This window comes from Miscanthus floridulus, chromosome 1 (assembly GCF_019320115.1).
Source record: "Miscanthus floridulus cultivar M001 chromosome 1, ASM1932011v1, whole genome shotgun sequence".
Taxonomy (NCBI): Eukaryota; Viridiplantae; Streptophyta; class Magnoliopsida; order Poales; family Poaceae; genus Miscanthus; species Miscanthus floridulus.
In genome coordinates, this window is record NC_089580.1 from 203,793,997 (window position 1) to 203,810,207 (window position 16,211).

The following is a 16,211-nucleotide window of genomic DNA, read 5'->3' on the forward strand; positions in this document are numbered from 1 at the left end:
CCTTGAATAGTCATCAACAATCACAAGACAATAAAGATTTTCTCCCAAACTTTTGTATGTTGTTGGTCCAAATAAGTCCATGTGAAGGAGTTCTAGCACTCTTGTGGTTGACATGAAAGCTTTGGTTGGATGAGTATTTGCTACTTGCTTGCCGGCTTGACATGCACTACAAAGCTTATTCTTCTCAAACTTTACATCCTTCAACCCTCTCACCAAATCATTCTTCATTAGCTTCTTGAGTGAGCTCATCCTAACATGAGCAAGTCTTTTATGCCATAGCCACCCAAGTATTATTTTGGTGAATAGGCATGTCTTCAAGTTAGCATCTTCAAAGGTGAAGTCCACTAGATATAGGTTGTTGTATCTAAATACTTTGAATATCACTTGATCATTGTCCTTCTTGGATACAACAACTTCCTTCTCGGTAAACAAGCATTGAAAGCCAAGATCACACAATTGTCCAATGGATAGCAAGTTAAAGCTCAATGAAGCAACATATAGCACATTTGAGAATGATCATTTGATATTGTCACTTTGCCCAATCCTTTAACCTTGCCCTTTGAATTATCTCCAAATATGTTTCTTTCTTATCCATCTACTTCTTCATCTAGTGAGGTGAACATACGAGGATCACCGGTCATGTGTTGTATGTAACCACTATCAATAATCCAATAACTTCCACCGGTCTTGTAGTTCATCTACACACAAGAGATCAAGCTTTAGGAACCTAAACTTGTTGATGGCCCTTCACCTTCTCAACAAGTGACTTTGCTACCCAAATTTTTTAGGCCTATTCTTGTTGGGAGGTCCTAAGAACATGACTTTCATCTTCCCACTAGAATCCTTTCTAAGCATGTAATGAGCATTGAAGGTAAAAGGTCTAGCATGTTTGGGCAAGGGTTGTGGTGGTGAAGTTTGGCACTCATGGGCAAAGTGACCTTCTTGTCCACACTCAAAACACCTATTTGGCTTTGGCTTTGATTTATATTGTTGTTGAGCTTGAGCCTTCTTCTCTTGGTTTGCCAAGTACCCAATGTTACTTCTATCCATCTTCATGACGGTATTCATAAGTAGCTCACTTCGAAGATGCTTGCCTCTAGTGAACTTGCTCAATCTAATCTTGAGGCGCTCTTTCTCCAACTTGAGCTTCTTGTTCTCTTCCTTGAGTGCATCATTATTTTTCTCTTCCTTGAGCTTCTTGTTCTCTTCTTTGAGCTTCTCATTCTTAAGAATCAAATCACTATCATGATCAAGAGTTTCTAGCACAATAGTGTTGTGGCTTTTGATCTCTTCAAGATCTTTCTTGAGCTTTTCATTGTTATTCTTGAGCTTGACAAACTCATCATAATCATTGGCCTCAACCACTTGCTTGCCCTTGCTACTAGAACTTTGCTCAATGCTCTTAATGATCAAATCATCACATGATGTAGCTATATCAATCTTAACAACATTGTTAGTAGCATCATGTGACTCATTGGATAGAAATTCTTAAGCAATAACAAGATTATCGTGATTAATCTTAAGAGTAGTATATTCTTTTTTTAGCTTGTTGTGGCTAGTGATGCGCTCATTATATATCCTCTCAAGTTTATCATGTTTATCTTTAAGCTCTTTCTTAGAAGATTTGAGTTCCTTGAGTTTGGATGATATAGAATCATTTGCTTCTCTAAGCTCAACACTAAACTTTTCAGCTATATCACATTTTGCTAAAAGAGAATCATTCTTCACTTCTAGCTTATCATTCTTAGCTCTAGTCTTTCTAATGATCCTAGTATATTTATTTAGCAATTTGACAAGTTCATCATATGAATGTGATTCAAATTCATCGTCATCACTATCACTATCACAATCATCATTGTTAGCATGATCATCACTACTACTATCATCATCATTTGACACCTTTCGTTCACCCTTGGCCATAAGATATAGGTGTGTAGAGGATGATAGCGGTGGTGTTGGTTAAGATGATGAGGAGTCAATCATAATGGCGGCCACCTTCTTATTATCACTATCATCATCGGATGAGCAACTTGATGAATCAATGTTCATGAGCCAATCACCGACGATGTATGCCTTTCTACTTTTTTTCTTCTTGTGGAAGTCCTTCTTGCCATCTCTCTTCTTGTATGGCTTGTTTTTCTTCTTCTCATCTTCTTCTTCATTGCTTGAGTCATCTTTCTTGCCCTTGTGCTTGTTCTTATACTTGTCTTTCTTGGGCTTTGTGCATTGATATGCTAGATGACTAAGTTTTCCATAATTGTAGCAATCCATCTCCGAGATTGGCTTCCTTCTAGAGCTTGTGAAGAACTTCTTCTTCTTGCCATCGAACTTGATGCCACTCTTGTTGAGCTTCTTTAGTATCTTAGCGATTCTTTTCACCATGAGAGCAAGACTTGCATCATCAACTTCATCATCACTTGAGCTCTCATACTCAAGCCTTGCTTTGCCCTTCTCTTGACTAGCTTTGAATGCTAAGTCCTTGTCTTTCTTCTTAGTAGAGGATGAGCCATCTTGTGGTGTGATGTGCATGTACATCTCATGAGCATTGATCTTTCCCAAGATTTATGTCGGTGTAGCGGTGAAAAGATTACCTTGATGAAGCATGGTCACAATATGCCTATATTTGTCAATAGGGAGGACACTCAAAATCTTTCTTACAACATTGGATGGTTGCATTTGAGTGAGTCCAAGCCCATTAACTTCCTCTATAAGAACATTCAAATGTGAGTACATCTCATTAGCACATTCTTTAGGAAGCATCTCAAAAGACTTAATCTTTTTCATGATAAGATGATAACGTTCCTCATGCTCACTCTTTGTTTCCTCATGGAGCGCACAAACATTCGACCATAGTGCATAGGCGTCTTTGTGGTTCCTCACCCGATTGAACACATCTTTGCAAAGGCCTCTAAAGATGATGTTTCGAGCCTTTGCATTCCATTTCTCATAATTCACCTCATCGCCTTGTAGGTGTGTAGCATCCTGAGGTTTTGGGAAGCCTTGTGAGGCGGCTCTAAGTATTCTAACATCTAGAGCTTCTAAGTACGCCTCCATGTAGATTTTCCAATAAGAAAAATCATACCCCTCAAAGATAGGAGGAGGTCCATCCCCGTGAGACATCTTTCTCTAGGCGGTTAAGACTAAATACGTGAGCACGAGGCTCCGATACCAATTGAAAGGATCAAGATACCCAAGAGAGGGGGTGAATTGGGCTAATTCTAAATTTCTTTGCAATAATTAAATCCTACGGTTAGCCCAATTAACCCCTTGTGCCTAGAAAGTGTTTCTATTGATCTATCGCACAAAGAGTCTTGCAACCTAAGTTCTAATCCTACTCTAGCATGGCAACTCTATGAATGTAAATGACAAGAATTGAATTGTTTAAAGTAAATGCTCAAAGTAAAGAGAGAAAGAGGAACACAGCGATGTTTTGCTGAGGTATCGGAGAGTTGCCACTCCCCACTAGTCCTCATTGGAGCACCCGCGCAAGGGTGTAGCTCCCCCTTGATCCATGCAAGGATCAAGTGCTCTCTATGGGTTGATTCTTTGACTCTCCGTCGCGGTGAATCACATGACACCATCAGATACGACCATTGTTTATAAGGTGAGCTCGTTCCTACATTTGCATAGTGATTTTTGGTACAATTCACTTGGTTCCACATGTACATATCGTTATTTGAATGTAGGTACAAATATGTCTCAACGTGTAAGTTTATCAAAGTTGAATTTTCGGTTGATCGGCAGCTCGACAGTGCTTCATTGGGAAGGCCATAACTCAGCCATCTAGAGTGCGATCGAGGTCAATGAGCACTTGATGGAAAGCTTGTTTGATAAGATTTCAAATAGATCTAATCTCATCTCAATATCACATCAGCAAGGCCTCCAAACCATTAAGATATTCTGTCGCTGTTTCTGCTGGGAGCTACACTGTCGTTATGGGCTTGTTATTCATCCTTAGGACCCTGGCCCAAGTGGGAGCACACCCCAAGGACTTGGAGAACCCACCAAGAAAGCCCTTGGACGTCCTCCTCCTTGGCCACCACCTTAGGAGGCCAGCAAGGACGTCCAAGCCAAGCCGGAGGTCCAGTCCAACTTGAGTTCGAGTCCATCTCGGGCTCTAGGACCAGCGTGTAGTAAAATAGACGTCCAGGTCGCATACGAACTCCATTTTTGATGATCCACATATGGATGGAAAGATAATTTCATAAGGAAACCAATGGAAGTGGTCCCACATCAAAATTCCATCAGAATCAATGGGAATCGTCAAAACAAGTTGACATCCAGAATCTATCACGGTGCTGCGTCGTCGTCTTTTGGGCCGTTGGGCCTTGTAATGTGTTGGGACACCTTTAGGACGTGAAGAGGGATCCTTGGACATCCCTTAGGCTATATAATCAGTAGCCACCACCTACTTTAGGTTTTGGGTTTTGTTTTAGATCAATCTGTCATTGAACAGTCACCATTATCGATTTGTAAGACCCCAACTTCGAGTGCTTAATCATTCATCTGCAATTGTCACTTCAATTGAGTTGCGTTTTATCTTGTTTTTGCTTGTGTTCTTCGATTCGCAGCAGGGATTAGCCTTCTTGGCGAGGTCAACCGGATTGTGACACGGTTGATAACCAGAGGAGATATGGTGCTAAGGTTGCAGAGTTTGGGTCTTTGTGATCTAAAGCCGGATCAGTGTGTCGCTCTCCGAATAAATCGTTGTTTATCTTGAACCTGACGGAAGATCGGGATCTCCGTCTACATTAGCTCACAACTTGAGTTGGGTCATCCACAAGCTCCGCTGGATAATCACCAAGCTCCCAATCACCACCAAGCCGTCTAGGTGATGGCGATCACCAAGAGTAACAAGCATGAACTCTCACTTGACCACGACAAGTCTAATGAGAAGGGTGGATGCACACTTTGCTACTCTTGATCTCACTAATGAGGGCTCTCTTTGGGATTCTCAAATCTCAATCACCTCACTAGGACCATGCTCTTCTTGGCACTCTGAAAGGTGTTTCTCAGTTGTTGGAATGAGCAAAAGTACCCCCCACACACGAATGAAGGAAGTATTTATAACACCGGTTGAAAAATGAACCGTTATATGCCTCTACGGGGTGACCGGACGCTCCGGTCAGTTCACCCCGAACTCCAGTGATCAAGTGGCAGCGTCCGGTCAGCACTGATCGGACGTGTCCGATCATGATTTTCCCTCTCTAGAACCTTAGTGGAGTCGACCGGACGCTGGCCCTCAGCATCCGGTCACTTCCAGACGACTTCACCTTGATCAAATAAACTGACCAGACTCTGCGCCAGTGTCCAGTCACACCGAAGCCAGTGTCCGGTCAGTATTTGACCCTCCATTCACTTCCAACTCTCAATCATGCGTGAATAAAGTTTGCTCCAATGGATCTAAGGGCTATTTTGAAGCTACCTAGTGCTAGATTTAGCAAGTGTGCACCACACCTAACTCACTAGACTCACCTAGGTCAAGCTACCCATCCATACCCCCCTTAATAGTATAGCCAAAGGAAAAAACAAAGTCCTAAACTACTCTAAGTGTCTCTTCAACACCAAATGACACTTAGAACTAGTCTATCCTTAACCTTGTCGTCCATCCTTTGAAAACCGAAATGATTTCCATCATAGGGGCATGACCACCATGATTGCCCAATCGATCTCCATTACCATGACCTAACTTAATTGCCTCTACAAAACACACGTTAGTCACAGTAATCATGTATTGTCATTAATCACCGAAACCCAACTAGGGCCTAGATGCTTTCAGTGTATCATCATTTCATGCATGTAGATAACGAGTTGGTAGAGTTCGTGACCGCGGGCGAGTAGGAGTATGAGGAGGAGGTCTTCGTATAGGAGGAAGCCTCGAAGCCACCGACGTCTGATATAGCTGACCACCTGCCTGCCCAATGCAAGCCCCGGTGCATAACCCTTATTTTGAATAATCATTGGATATATATATACGTGATGTGCATTTACGTTACAGGCTTATTGTTGAAACTACATGCATAGATATACCTACCTATGAGTTCTACTAGCTTAGGTCGAGTAGCTGCTATGCTTAGGTTTTTTGGTAGCGTGAGTAACCTGCCGTTACTCACAGTAGATTATTATTATTACTGCTCTCATAATAAAATGGCGAAAGGAAAATAGAGACCAGACAGGGATATGGTATGGGTATTGGTGGGTGTAATAGGTTGTATCCCGCGGTCAACAGGCATAGCTTAGTTACACTATTTTCCCTGTCCATGTCGGTTAAGGACCGTCCTTTGCTTTGGATGGTAGTCAGGTCACAGACTTATTATCCTGAGCACATACTTGCTTATGGGAGCAGGAAGGCTTGTCACTTTCTTGTCATGGGTTCCGGCTCTTTCTGGACCAATTGATTGGAGATGGGGATGGTGGAGGTCTAAGCACCACACTAAGTCTGGGACTAAGGAGCAGGGGCTTGGAGTCCAAGTTTAGACGGGAACCTTGACCCTGTGCTAGGAGAGTGGTAGGTTGGTCTTACTTGTGTCTGGGGTACAAGCGAGGCATATGTTTTGGGGTATCCAGCTAGGATACATTGGTTCACGAATCGCCGCATGATGCGGTACGGCATGACTATGATCTAGCACCATAGTAAGAACTATAAGATGAAGTATGATGAAACGATCTGATTGCTCAACCCATGCTTGAAAGTAGAATAGGTGCTTATCTAGAATGGCTAGCTAATGAACCGATCATGACTGCTAATAAAATGAACATATAAGGATTCACGATTAGTAATGCTTTCTGCTAAAAGAAAACCAGCAAGCCATAAAGCCTATCATATCCTTTGGAGCCGGGAAACTATTCTCACTAGTCGGGTAAGGCTTGCGAGTACATTGTGTACTCAGGGTTTATTTACCCCTGTTGTAGGTGCAGCTTAAGGATGGTTTTTGAGTGGAGGATTTTTCTGGTGGGCACAGATGGATCCTTGTATCTTATCGCTAGATGTTTATTTTAATTCCGCTGTTTAATTTCCGCACTCTGAACTCTGGTATTGTAATAATTTATTTCCAAGAACTCTTGTTGTATGAAATGGACTAAGTATTGTAAGCTCATTCTCATTATTGGATTCTGGATGAAAAATATTGATTATTCGGGTTCTCCCTTGGGGTGTGCCCGACAGAACTGCCGATGTAACTCCCTTTCGGGGCGCTTAGTGTCTAGCGGAAGACGAGCGCCTCCGTGAGTGTGTTACTTCAGGCGGTTCTGCCACAAGAAGCCTGTAATTTCTTATTCATGGAGAAGTATTGTTCGAGGTGTTCATGCTCTAAAAGATGGCTTGATTTGGAGGGTTGGCGACAGCACTCAGATCAATATTTGGGCTGACCCCTGGATCCCACAGGGCATCACTAGAAGACCTTGTACCACTAAGGGGCAAATAATTTTAAACAAGGTCTCCGAATTAATTGACCCGACCTCTGGTGACTGGGACATAACTCTGATAACTGAAATTTTCTAGGAAGCAGATACAAAAAACATTCTTTCCATACCATTGAAAAATGGAATGGAGGATACTTTGGCTTGGCATTTTGATCCAAAAGGAGACTTTTCTGTCAAGTCTGCATATCACGTTTTAACAGACAAGAAAGAGCTATCAAAAAGAAGGTAGATAGGTGAAGCAAGTGCCGGCTGTGCCAGCTCAGATAACAGAAACATCATTTGGAAAAAAATTGGAAGCTCCAATGTCCACCGAAGGTGAAACTTTTCTTCTAGAGGTTCACACATAATAGCTTGCCCCTATGCATGAATATCTTTCGTTGAGGAATGGACATTGACACCCGATGCCCTATTTGTTGGAGGCTAAATGAGGATGGTGGGCATTGTTTTCTTAGATGCAAAATTGTCAAGAAATGTTGGAGAGCTTTGAACTTGGAGGATCTTCGCCTTACTTTAATTGGCCTTAATTCTGCAAAAACAGGTAGCCACCAAAATTCTTTCTCTAGAGGAGGATAAGAAATTATTAGTGATTACCTTTCTTTGGCTATGGTGGGATGCTTGTAATAAGGCGAACGCTGGGGATAAGCTCTTGTCTACTGAGGAGATGGTTTACAAGGTACATTCTATGAAATATATTGATGCTCTTCATACACCGAAACCAAATAAGAGACAAAGTGGGTTTTCTTGCATGGTTCCCCCATCAGCCGACATCCTAAAGATTAATATTGATGGAGCCTTTGTACAGAAAGAAAAAAGGTGCTTGGGGTTTTATTGTGAGGGGTCACAAAGGGGATACGGTGCTGGCTGGTGTAGGTAGAATCAATGTAGCGCATGATGCGTTAAGTGCTGAGTCCCAGGCATGCCTTGCAGCCTTGTATGCAGCAATGGATCATGGTTTGTCCTAGATCATTTTGGAGACCAATTCAACAATCTTGGTTGATGCTCTATAGTCCTGCTCTTATGATTTTTCAGCTTCTGGTGTGTTGTTTAGAGAAGCAAAGTTTCTGATGTCCATGAATTTTTTTGAGTCGATGTTGTTCATGTGCCACGCTCTAGCAATAGGTGTGCACACGAACTTGCTTGGATTGGTTTGAACTGGAACCCGGATCGATCGCATGTTTGGATTGATCCCCTCCCAGAGTTTGCACAAAGTCTTGTGTCTCATGATGTAAATGTTCCTCCCTAGTTATAATAAAGTGCAAACTTGTTAAAAAAAGTTATACAAAAATGACACGATAGTTATGTCATTATTGCAATTGTGGCCTTGTGGCTTGTGGGCGCCCTTAGTCTTGACGTATTCTCAAAATGTAACACCCTGCTCTCTTCGGACCAATTGTGATACGCAATTGTAATGGCACAAAAGGCCATGGCCCAAGGCCTAGGGCCCATTTCTGACGTGATGTGCAGAGAGGATCTAGATACTAGGGCCTGAACTTCTAGGCAAAAGCGTGTGTCGGAACGCTCGCACCTCCTTCGTTATGTGCGCCCGCGAAAAAGGCCGTGCCTACCACTCCTTTCCCCTTAGCCCCTCCTCTCTGTCCGCGACTACGAGTCTGGACGCCCGCGCGCCCGCCGCTCCTTCCCCCTGACCCCCTCCTCTATCTCTAGGTGGGCAGGACCCGAGAGCCGGCATGAGGGCACGCTCCATCCGTAGGATCCTAGGTGCGCTGTGCGCCATGACCATCGGCCCACGGCTCACCGCGCCCCATCCCCCGACGTCCAGGCCGTGCCCCCATGACTCTCTACCTTTGAAATATGAAACACTTGGATGCAACATACAACTGAAGCAGATGAAACATTTGGAACATACAATTGCAATATGTGTGTGAAATATATGCAACATCCAGATAAAACACTTACAAATTGCAACATGAAAACACTTATTGCAACATAAGACTGAAACAGTTGAAACATTTCGAACATACTCTTGCAACATAGGTGTGAAACATGTGCAACTTCCGGATAAAAAACGCTTACAACATACGTCTGAAACAGATGAAACATTTTGAACATACGCTTGTAACATGCCTCTGAAACACTTGCAACATGCCTCTAAAACACTTGCAACATATGCAGCATCCCGATCTACTTTTGCAACATCCATACGAAAACACCTACAACATACCTTTGAAACATCTGGAACACTTGAAACATATATTGCAACATATGGGAGGGGAGGTTAGGGCTGGTTGATTCCGGCCTCGGGGTGCGAGCACCACCAGCACAGGTCGCGCTCATGGGTGCCCTTCGCAAGGTCGGGGATGGACCTGAGGCGCGCAACGGCACCACGAGCACAAGCAAAGGCGAGCGACGCGCCCAACGGCACGGGAGCGAGCAGCGCGGGTGGGCGCGCAGCGGTTGGGACTACGGGAGCAAGGAGCGAGAGGCACGAATGGGCATGCACGACGAGGAGATGGCTACGGCGGCAAATGCTAAGTGCGGCGGATGAACCGGTCGCACGAGGCCGTGAAGCGTGCAACAGGCGACCAAGTGGGTAGATATTTTTTGAGAGAGAGATGTGGGAGACGTACTTTTGCCTTCTAGCGAGTGTGAGTCCCCCCTAGGTAGGGCTATAGACTAAAAGATATTTGTCAATGATAGAGCAGTAGATTTCTTTTTTTAAGAGTTCTCTTGCTTGTACTATAAGTTAACATCTTCATTAGTCCATGGATTCTCTCACTCCAAGAGGAGGCATGCTTGGTGGGCCGCGCAGGCCTAGGAAGGCGCGCCTACCCCTGAGCCCCCCAGATAATTTTGGTGCATGGCCATGGCCCGAGGGCCCTAGGCTTGGGATACCCCCTTTTACAATGATTTTGCAAGGAAAAGTTGAAGCTCTACACCAGATGATAAGACTGTGGAACAAGGTCATTGGAACTGAAGAAAACTTCAAGTAGGCACAACGAATTGATGAGCAAAAAAGGAAAGCATAATCTACAAATGGCCATTGGTGGGATGATCTGCGTGTGCCAGCAAAACATACTATAAGAGGACCTTTTCCTTCTTCACAAGGATTGGAGGATCGATATCGATGCCCATGTTAGTGGCAGTGCCAGCGATGATCCTCATAGCAGAGTCGATGCTCTTGCAGTTCAAGTCCGGTAACTTCTCTTGAGCTATTGCACGCACTTGATCCGCTGTTACTTTTCCCACCTTCGCTCGCTGTGGCTCTTTCGAACCTTTTTCGACACCTATAAGAACCAAGATTCAGACAATAATAATGTAAGGAACCATTGTGGCTCTTACGAACCATTTTCTGTCCTAAGAATGAGGATTCGTTATCACGAGAACATATAAGGGACCAAATGGAAAAGAGAACATATGCTCTAACATAGAAAGCTGGCTGTCTGACACCAGCATATGCATTTGCAGGTACTGATGCTGCGACATTCATTCTCTGCAGCCCATAGTTCATGGCTATACCTTAATTAACATGCAAACATATATATTATGTATTTATGTGTAGTGACTTGTGAGTGAAGGTACTTAGAACGGAATAAAACTCCTCTTTCTAGAAGAATCTTATTTATCTAGGCTGAACATCCAAAACAATGAATTGTTGCATGAGTTCATGGGAATTGGAAATGGAAAGCTAGGGTTCAAAGACAGCAAATAAAAAATACCAAGTTACTGTTACCAACACCCAACACTGAATCATTGAACAACTGTCGACTGCTCAAACTAAATTGAATTGCAGTTGCATTCGCCGTTATACAAACATGTGAAAAAAAAAACAATGTGGAATGTCTGAACTTTTATTTTTGAGAGATCAGGAGCTGACTGAACTTAATAATATCTAAAAGAGTTACACACCGGATCGCTAATGCCTAATCCAATGTGGTACACTTGCACAAACCATAAATACCATTCCTTTTCCTTCATGTCGTATTGCTTTTATAGTCTTATAGGGCATGATTGGTTAGCTTCCAAAATATGCCAAACCAAAGATTTGGCTAAGCCATGATTTTGGCTATTATTTGATTGGCTACCAAAATGTGCCAACTTCTCACATTTAGCTTGTCAAATCTATGGCAAATTTTTTACCTAACTTTGGCTTGCCAAATCATTGGCATGGCAAAACTCGGCTACAAAATTTGGGCAATTTGATGAATGCACCAGAAAACTCTGAAGAATAGATTCAAGCTAAAGTACAGGGTGTGCACCTGCAGCCTTGAGTAGCAGGACTGAAGCCGGAGGGGTCTTTAAGACGAAGGTAAAGCTCTTATCCTGCAAAATGCGAAGCAAATGAACCAGTATTACGAGAACCATAACTCCACATTAGTAATCGATTCTCAGACAAGCGCCCAAAGTAGGACGGACAGCGTTAGTCTCACCCACATCAAACACGGTGATCTCGACGGGGATGATGTAGCCAGGCTTGTCGGCCGTCTTGGCATTGTACTCCTTGCAGAACGCCATGATGTTGACACCCTTGGCACCAAGCGCCGGGCCGACGGGCGGCGCCGGCGTCGCCTTGCCGGCTTCGAGGGCCAGCTTTATAAGGCCTACCACTGCAGGACAACAAAGGGGTTAGGCGCAAGAATGTCATCCCTCATGCGGCAGGAATGCTGACGACGCCGGCCTAGAGAGGGTGCACGGACCTTTCTTGGCCTTGCCTCCCGGCTTGGGCGGCGCCATGGCCCTGACAGCGAGCGTCCGCCGCGAGGAGGGGCCGGCGGCGGGCGCGGGCGCCAGCGGCCGGAGGAAGGACGCGGGGGCGCCGAGGAACGGGGAGGAGAGCTTCCTGGTGGGGGCATGGGAAGGGCGGCCTTGGAGGGATAAGGAAGTGGTGGCCATGGCTGTGTTCATCGCGGCGCGGGGGAGGAGGGGAGCCGGGAGCCGGGAGCGGGAGATAAGCAGCGCCGCGAAGGAGCAGTGCAGCGGTGAGGTGTTCTCTCTACTCCCTGCCTCCTGTCCTATCTAATCCGCAGGGGGATTTTTAACTTTTTGTCAGTTTGCCATCTTTATACGTAGACACATTTGCTATGGCAAACAGTAACTCTCACGTTTTTTCCACCGTAGAGGCGCGTATAAAGACAAAAACATAGGAATGTTACTGTTTACAATGGCGAATATGTAGAGACGCGTATAAATATGGCAAACGAAGAAGTGCCGTCGGTAAGAATGGCAAAAAGTTAAAAATCCCATCCGCAAGTGTGGCTAGGCAGGTCACTCCCCTCGTGGATACGCCTTCTTGTTTGGAACACGTACTTTGGCACTAACAAGATTTCTGCCCTCCATCGACCACCACCACTCTCCCTTCTCCCGCCGACACCATGCGCAAAAAAAAAAAAAAAATCATCCGCCGCCACCACACTCAGCTTCTTCTCCCGATGAAAACTATACCCAAAATTTTCACCTGCCGCCATCTTTTTCTCTCCCGCCGACGCCGCACGCTTGCTATTTCTCCCAATTCCAAATCGCCGCCCCTCACTCCGCCCCACTCGACGCGGCGACGCAGCAGGCGCCGACTCCCAGGACGCCGACTCCGACCGACGGCGACTACCAGGCGTCGCTCCCGCGGGCCCTGGCTCCTCACTCCGCCCTCCTCACGCCGACTCACGCAGCAGTCGCTGTCGTCAGGAGCTGCGAGCTCCCTCGCTCCCCCGCAAGAAGCCACGATCCCCCTCCCCCCACTCCATGCGCCACTTCGAAAGGTGGGAGCACCATGGCTCCTGGTCGGAAGGTGGGAGCAAGCAGGCAGCAACCAACAGGTAAACTCCTGAAATCTGGAATTTGAGTTACTGTTAGCAGTTTGGTCGTGTAGAAAGGCCGTGAAGGGGTTTACCTGTGCCGAGATGTCTTCAAGTGAGATCGTTGTGTTTATTTAGATATGCATACAGGCATGCCATAGATTGCTCTACTTCTGTTCCTAGAATTACTGTGTTTTGTGTCAGTGTATGGAAGTAATGAGTATCTGCTGATTCGTCTATTTTTACAATGATTAAAAATAATCACAGTTTGTTCTATTTTTAGCTAATTCCTGGTTTGTGCATCTTGGTCTGTATCATATTTTCATATATCACTTATGTGGCTTGTATTCTGAATCTAACAGATAGATCTCATGTTAATATTGTCCTAATTTAGGATTAGATAAATTTTGGGATCACTTTTTTAATCTTTCATTCAATAGCCTAAGCATACATTTATATATGGGAAAATTACGTTCTTGTCCTTGTCCTTGTCCAGTACTCCCTCCGGTTCTCTAAAACAAGTCGTTTTGGACATTGACACGGTCTTTAAGAAACGACTTTGACTGTAACTTTTTGCTATAAAATATTTATAAAATATAGTCAATATATACTTTTATGAAAGTACATTTCGAGATGAATCTACTTACATCACTTTTATATTTTTAAACTCAACCCAAAAGAAGTTATTTGTAGTCAAAGTTTAAAATGTTTGACTTAAGACAACCTCAAAACGACTTGTTTTAGAGAATCGGAGCGAGTACTTCAATTGTGATTTTACTCCTGTTTTTTTAAGTATCACTTTGAATGTCCGTCTAATGCCCAGTGAATAAATAAATTAAAAAAAATTTCAAACCTGAAAAGAAAAGACCAAATACCTACGCTATGTGCCTTCCAGGCTGTTCCTCGACTCCTCCAAAACACATCGGAGAGGGAGCGGGCGGCGCGGGCGGTGCGGGCGTGCGGCGGCGCGGAGCGGGCGTGCGACGTGTTAGATATTATGGGCTTGGCCCATTTATTTAATAACTCTATTAAACTCTATGGTCCGTACATGTGCATTAATGGTTTTATACCATATGGGAATTTAATCGAGAGGCGACTCTACTTAAATACTTGGTCATTGGCCGATCTATTTGAGAAGTAAAAGTGGATCACCTGGATGCCACACGCGCGCGCGCGCGCCGCCGTCGCCGCCGCCCGGCCCGAGCCCGTGCCCGTGCGCGTGGCAGGCAGGCGGCGGCGAGCGGACGGGCGGGCGAGGCCTTTATTTTTGAAACTGACGAATTGATTGGAGGAGTTTCTGGTAACTCCCGTGACTCCTGGCTCTCCGTCTCCGTCTCTCCCACCGCAGAAGGGAGGTGTGACCCCTCGGTGCCGTCGGCTTCTCGTCTTCTGGCCTCTACCTATAAAACAAATCATCCCCTCTCGGTTAAGCTCTCTTGGCGAAGTACACCACTTTCCAGCAGCGCAAGTTCTTCCCATTCCACCTTCGGCGAGCACCAGAGATGGAAGAGTAGGCCTCCGGAACACGTCTCTGTCGTGGGCTTCACCTGCTCGGGTGAAGACGGGCGATTACGTTTTTGGGGAGTGTCAGTGGTGGCACGACTACTCGCTGGTGAACCAGTAGCGGTGCTTCTTCACGGCGTCCTTGTCTGCACTGCATCGAGCGGGACGACTACAACAACAAAGCACCACCATGGCCTTTCCTGGTGCGAGCGGCTCCGCCGCAGGGTATAATCTTCTTCACCCTCTTCTGAGTTTCATTATCAATATCATGATGTTCCTAGGCAATACTGCTTTCATATTCAACATGCTCTGTTTGGTTGATTTGGATGATTATGCTAGTACTGGTTTTCTGGTTCCTTTTATTTTTGTGATCATCATGATCTTGATATTTGAGAACACATCTTTTATATTTATAATCATGTCTGTGATGCTTCAGCTATGTAAAACAATGTTTCACATATGTTTTGGCTCTATAGTTTGTATTATCATCATGTTAACATTTGCCATGAATTGTTTCTGTCTTCTTATTCATGACTTTACTCTCCTTTTTGTTGCGTTATTTTTATGGATTAAAATAAATATGAAAATGCCTTATTTGTCAACATTCCAAAAACGTAATTTCAGGCCATTTTCATCTATTGGCTTTGCGGGCATGCTAAAGCCTACGCCGTTTGAGGGCACTCACTACAAGAGGTGGCGTGAGAAAGCCCTTCTGTGGTTGTCGGCCATGCGCTGTGGTCATGTGCTCAATGAGCAGCCTGCTACTGTGAGATCCGATGAGGATGAGCAGGCTTGGGGACATGCTGAGACCATGTGCAAGGCTGCACTGTTGAGCATCATCAATGATTCTCTGGTTGATGCCTACATACCACTCTCGACTGGCAGAGCTGTGTGGGAAGCCCTTGAGGCCCGGTACGGTCTGTCCGACGCTGGTTCTGAGCTGTACATCATGCAGCAGTTCCATGACTACAAGATGGTTGATAACCGTCCTGTAGTTGAACAGGCTCATGAGATACAGGGACTGGTGAAGGAATTGGAGCTGTACGGCTGTCCTCTCCCTGACAGGTTCGTGGCATGGTGCATTATTGCTAAGCTGCCACCTTCCTGGACTGATTTTGCTACTACCTTGAAACACAAGAGGCAGCAGTTTAGCATTGCTGAACTTGTTGGCACTCTTGATGTTGAGGACAAGGCAAGAGCAAAGGATGTTAAGGGAAAGAGCAAGGGCGGGAATGGTGAGGCGACTACTAGTGCACATGTGGTGCAAAAGTTTCATCCTAAGCCACAAAAGAAGAAGCCCCAACAGGAGCTTAAGCAGAAATCCACTACCTTCTTCAAGAAAGGTAATAATAAGAAGATGGGATTAGACAAGGCAAAGATGAACTGCTTCACTTGTGGGAACACTGGGCACTTCTCTAGAGAGTGTCCTGAGGCTAAGTGGAAGCCCCCACCAAAGGCGAAGACAGTCAACACCATTGAGACTGATGCAGATGCTTCTGGGTACGGTAATTTATCTGCATTTACAGTTTGTTCCTCACC

At 44.9% G+C, this 16,211-nt stretch overlaps 1 protein-coding gene across 1 annotated transcript; it reads right to left on the reverse strand.

Moving 5' to 3' along the window:
* Nucleotides 1–10,233: 10,233 nt before the first annotated feature.
* Nucleotides 10,234–12,384, reverse strand: LOC136509895 (uncharacterized). Its single transcript, XM_066504489.1, has 4 exons — nucleotides 12,078–12,384; nucleotides 11,815–11,987; nucleotides 11,640–11,703; nucleotides 10,234–10,667 (listed from the first exon to the last, which is right to left on the reverse strand). Exons 1-4 carry the CDS (start codon nucleotides 12,283–12,285, stop codon nucleotides 10,459–10,461), a joined length of 654 nt encoding a protein of 217 aa, XP_066360586.1. The 5' UTR covers nucleotides 12,286–12,384; the 3' UTR covers nucleotides 10,234–10,458.
* Nucleotides 12,385–16,211: the final 3,827 nt, after the last annotated feature.

Coding starts and splice junctions, on each gene's coding strand:
- LOC136509895 (XM_066504489.1), bottom strand. CDS start 12,285: ATGAACACAGCCATGGCCACCACTTCCTTATCCCTCCAAGGCCGCCCT. Junction 11,704..11,814: donor TCGAGATCACCGTGTTTGAT/GTGGGTGAGACT, acceptor CGCATTTTGCAG/GATAAGAGCTTTACCTTCGT. Junction 10,668..11,639: donor CCTGCTACTCAAGGCTGCAG/GTGCACACCCTG, acceptor TGGTTCTTATAG/GTGTCGAAAAAGGTTCGAAA.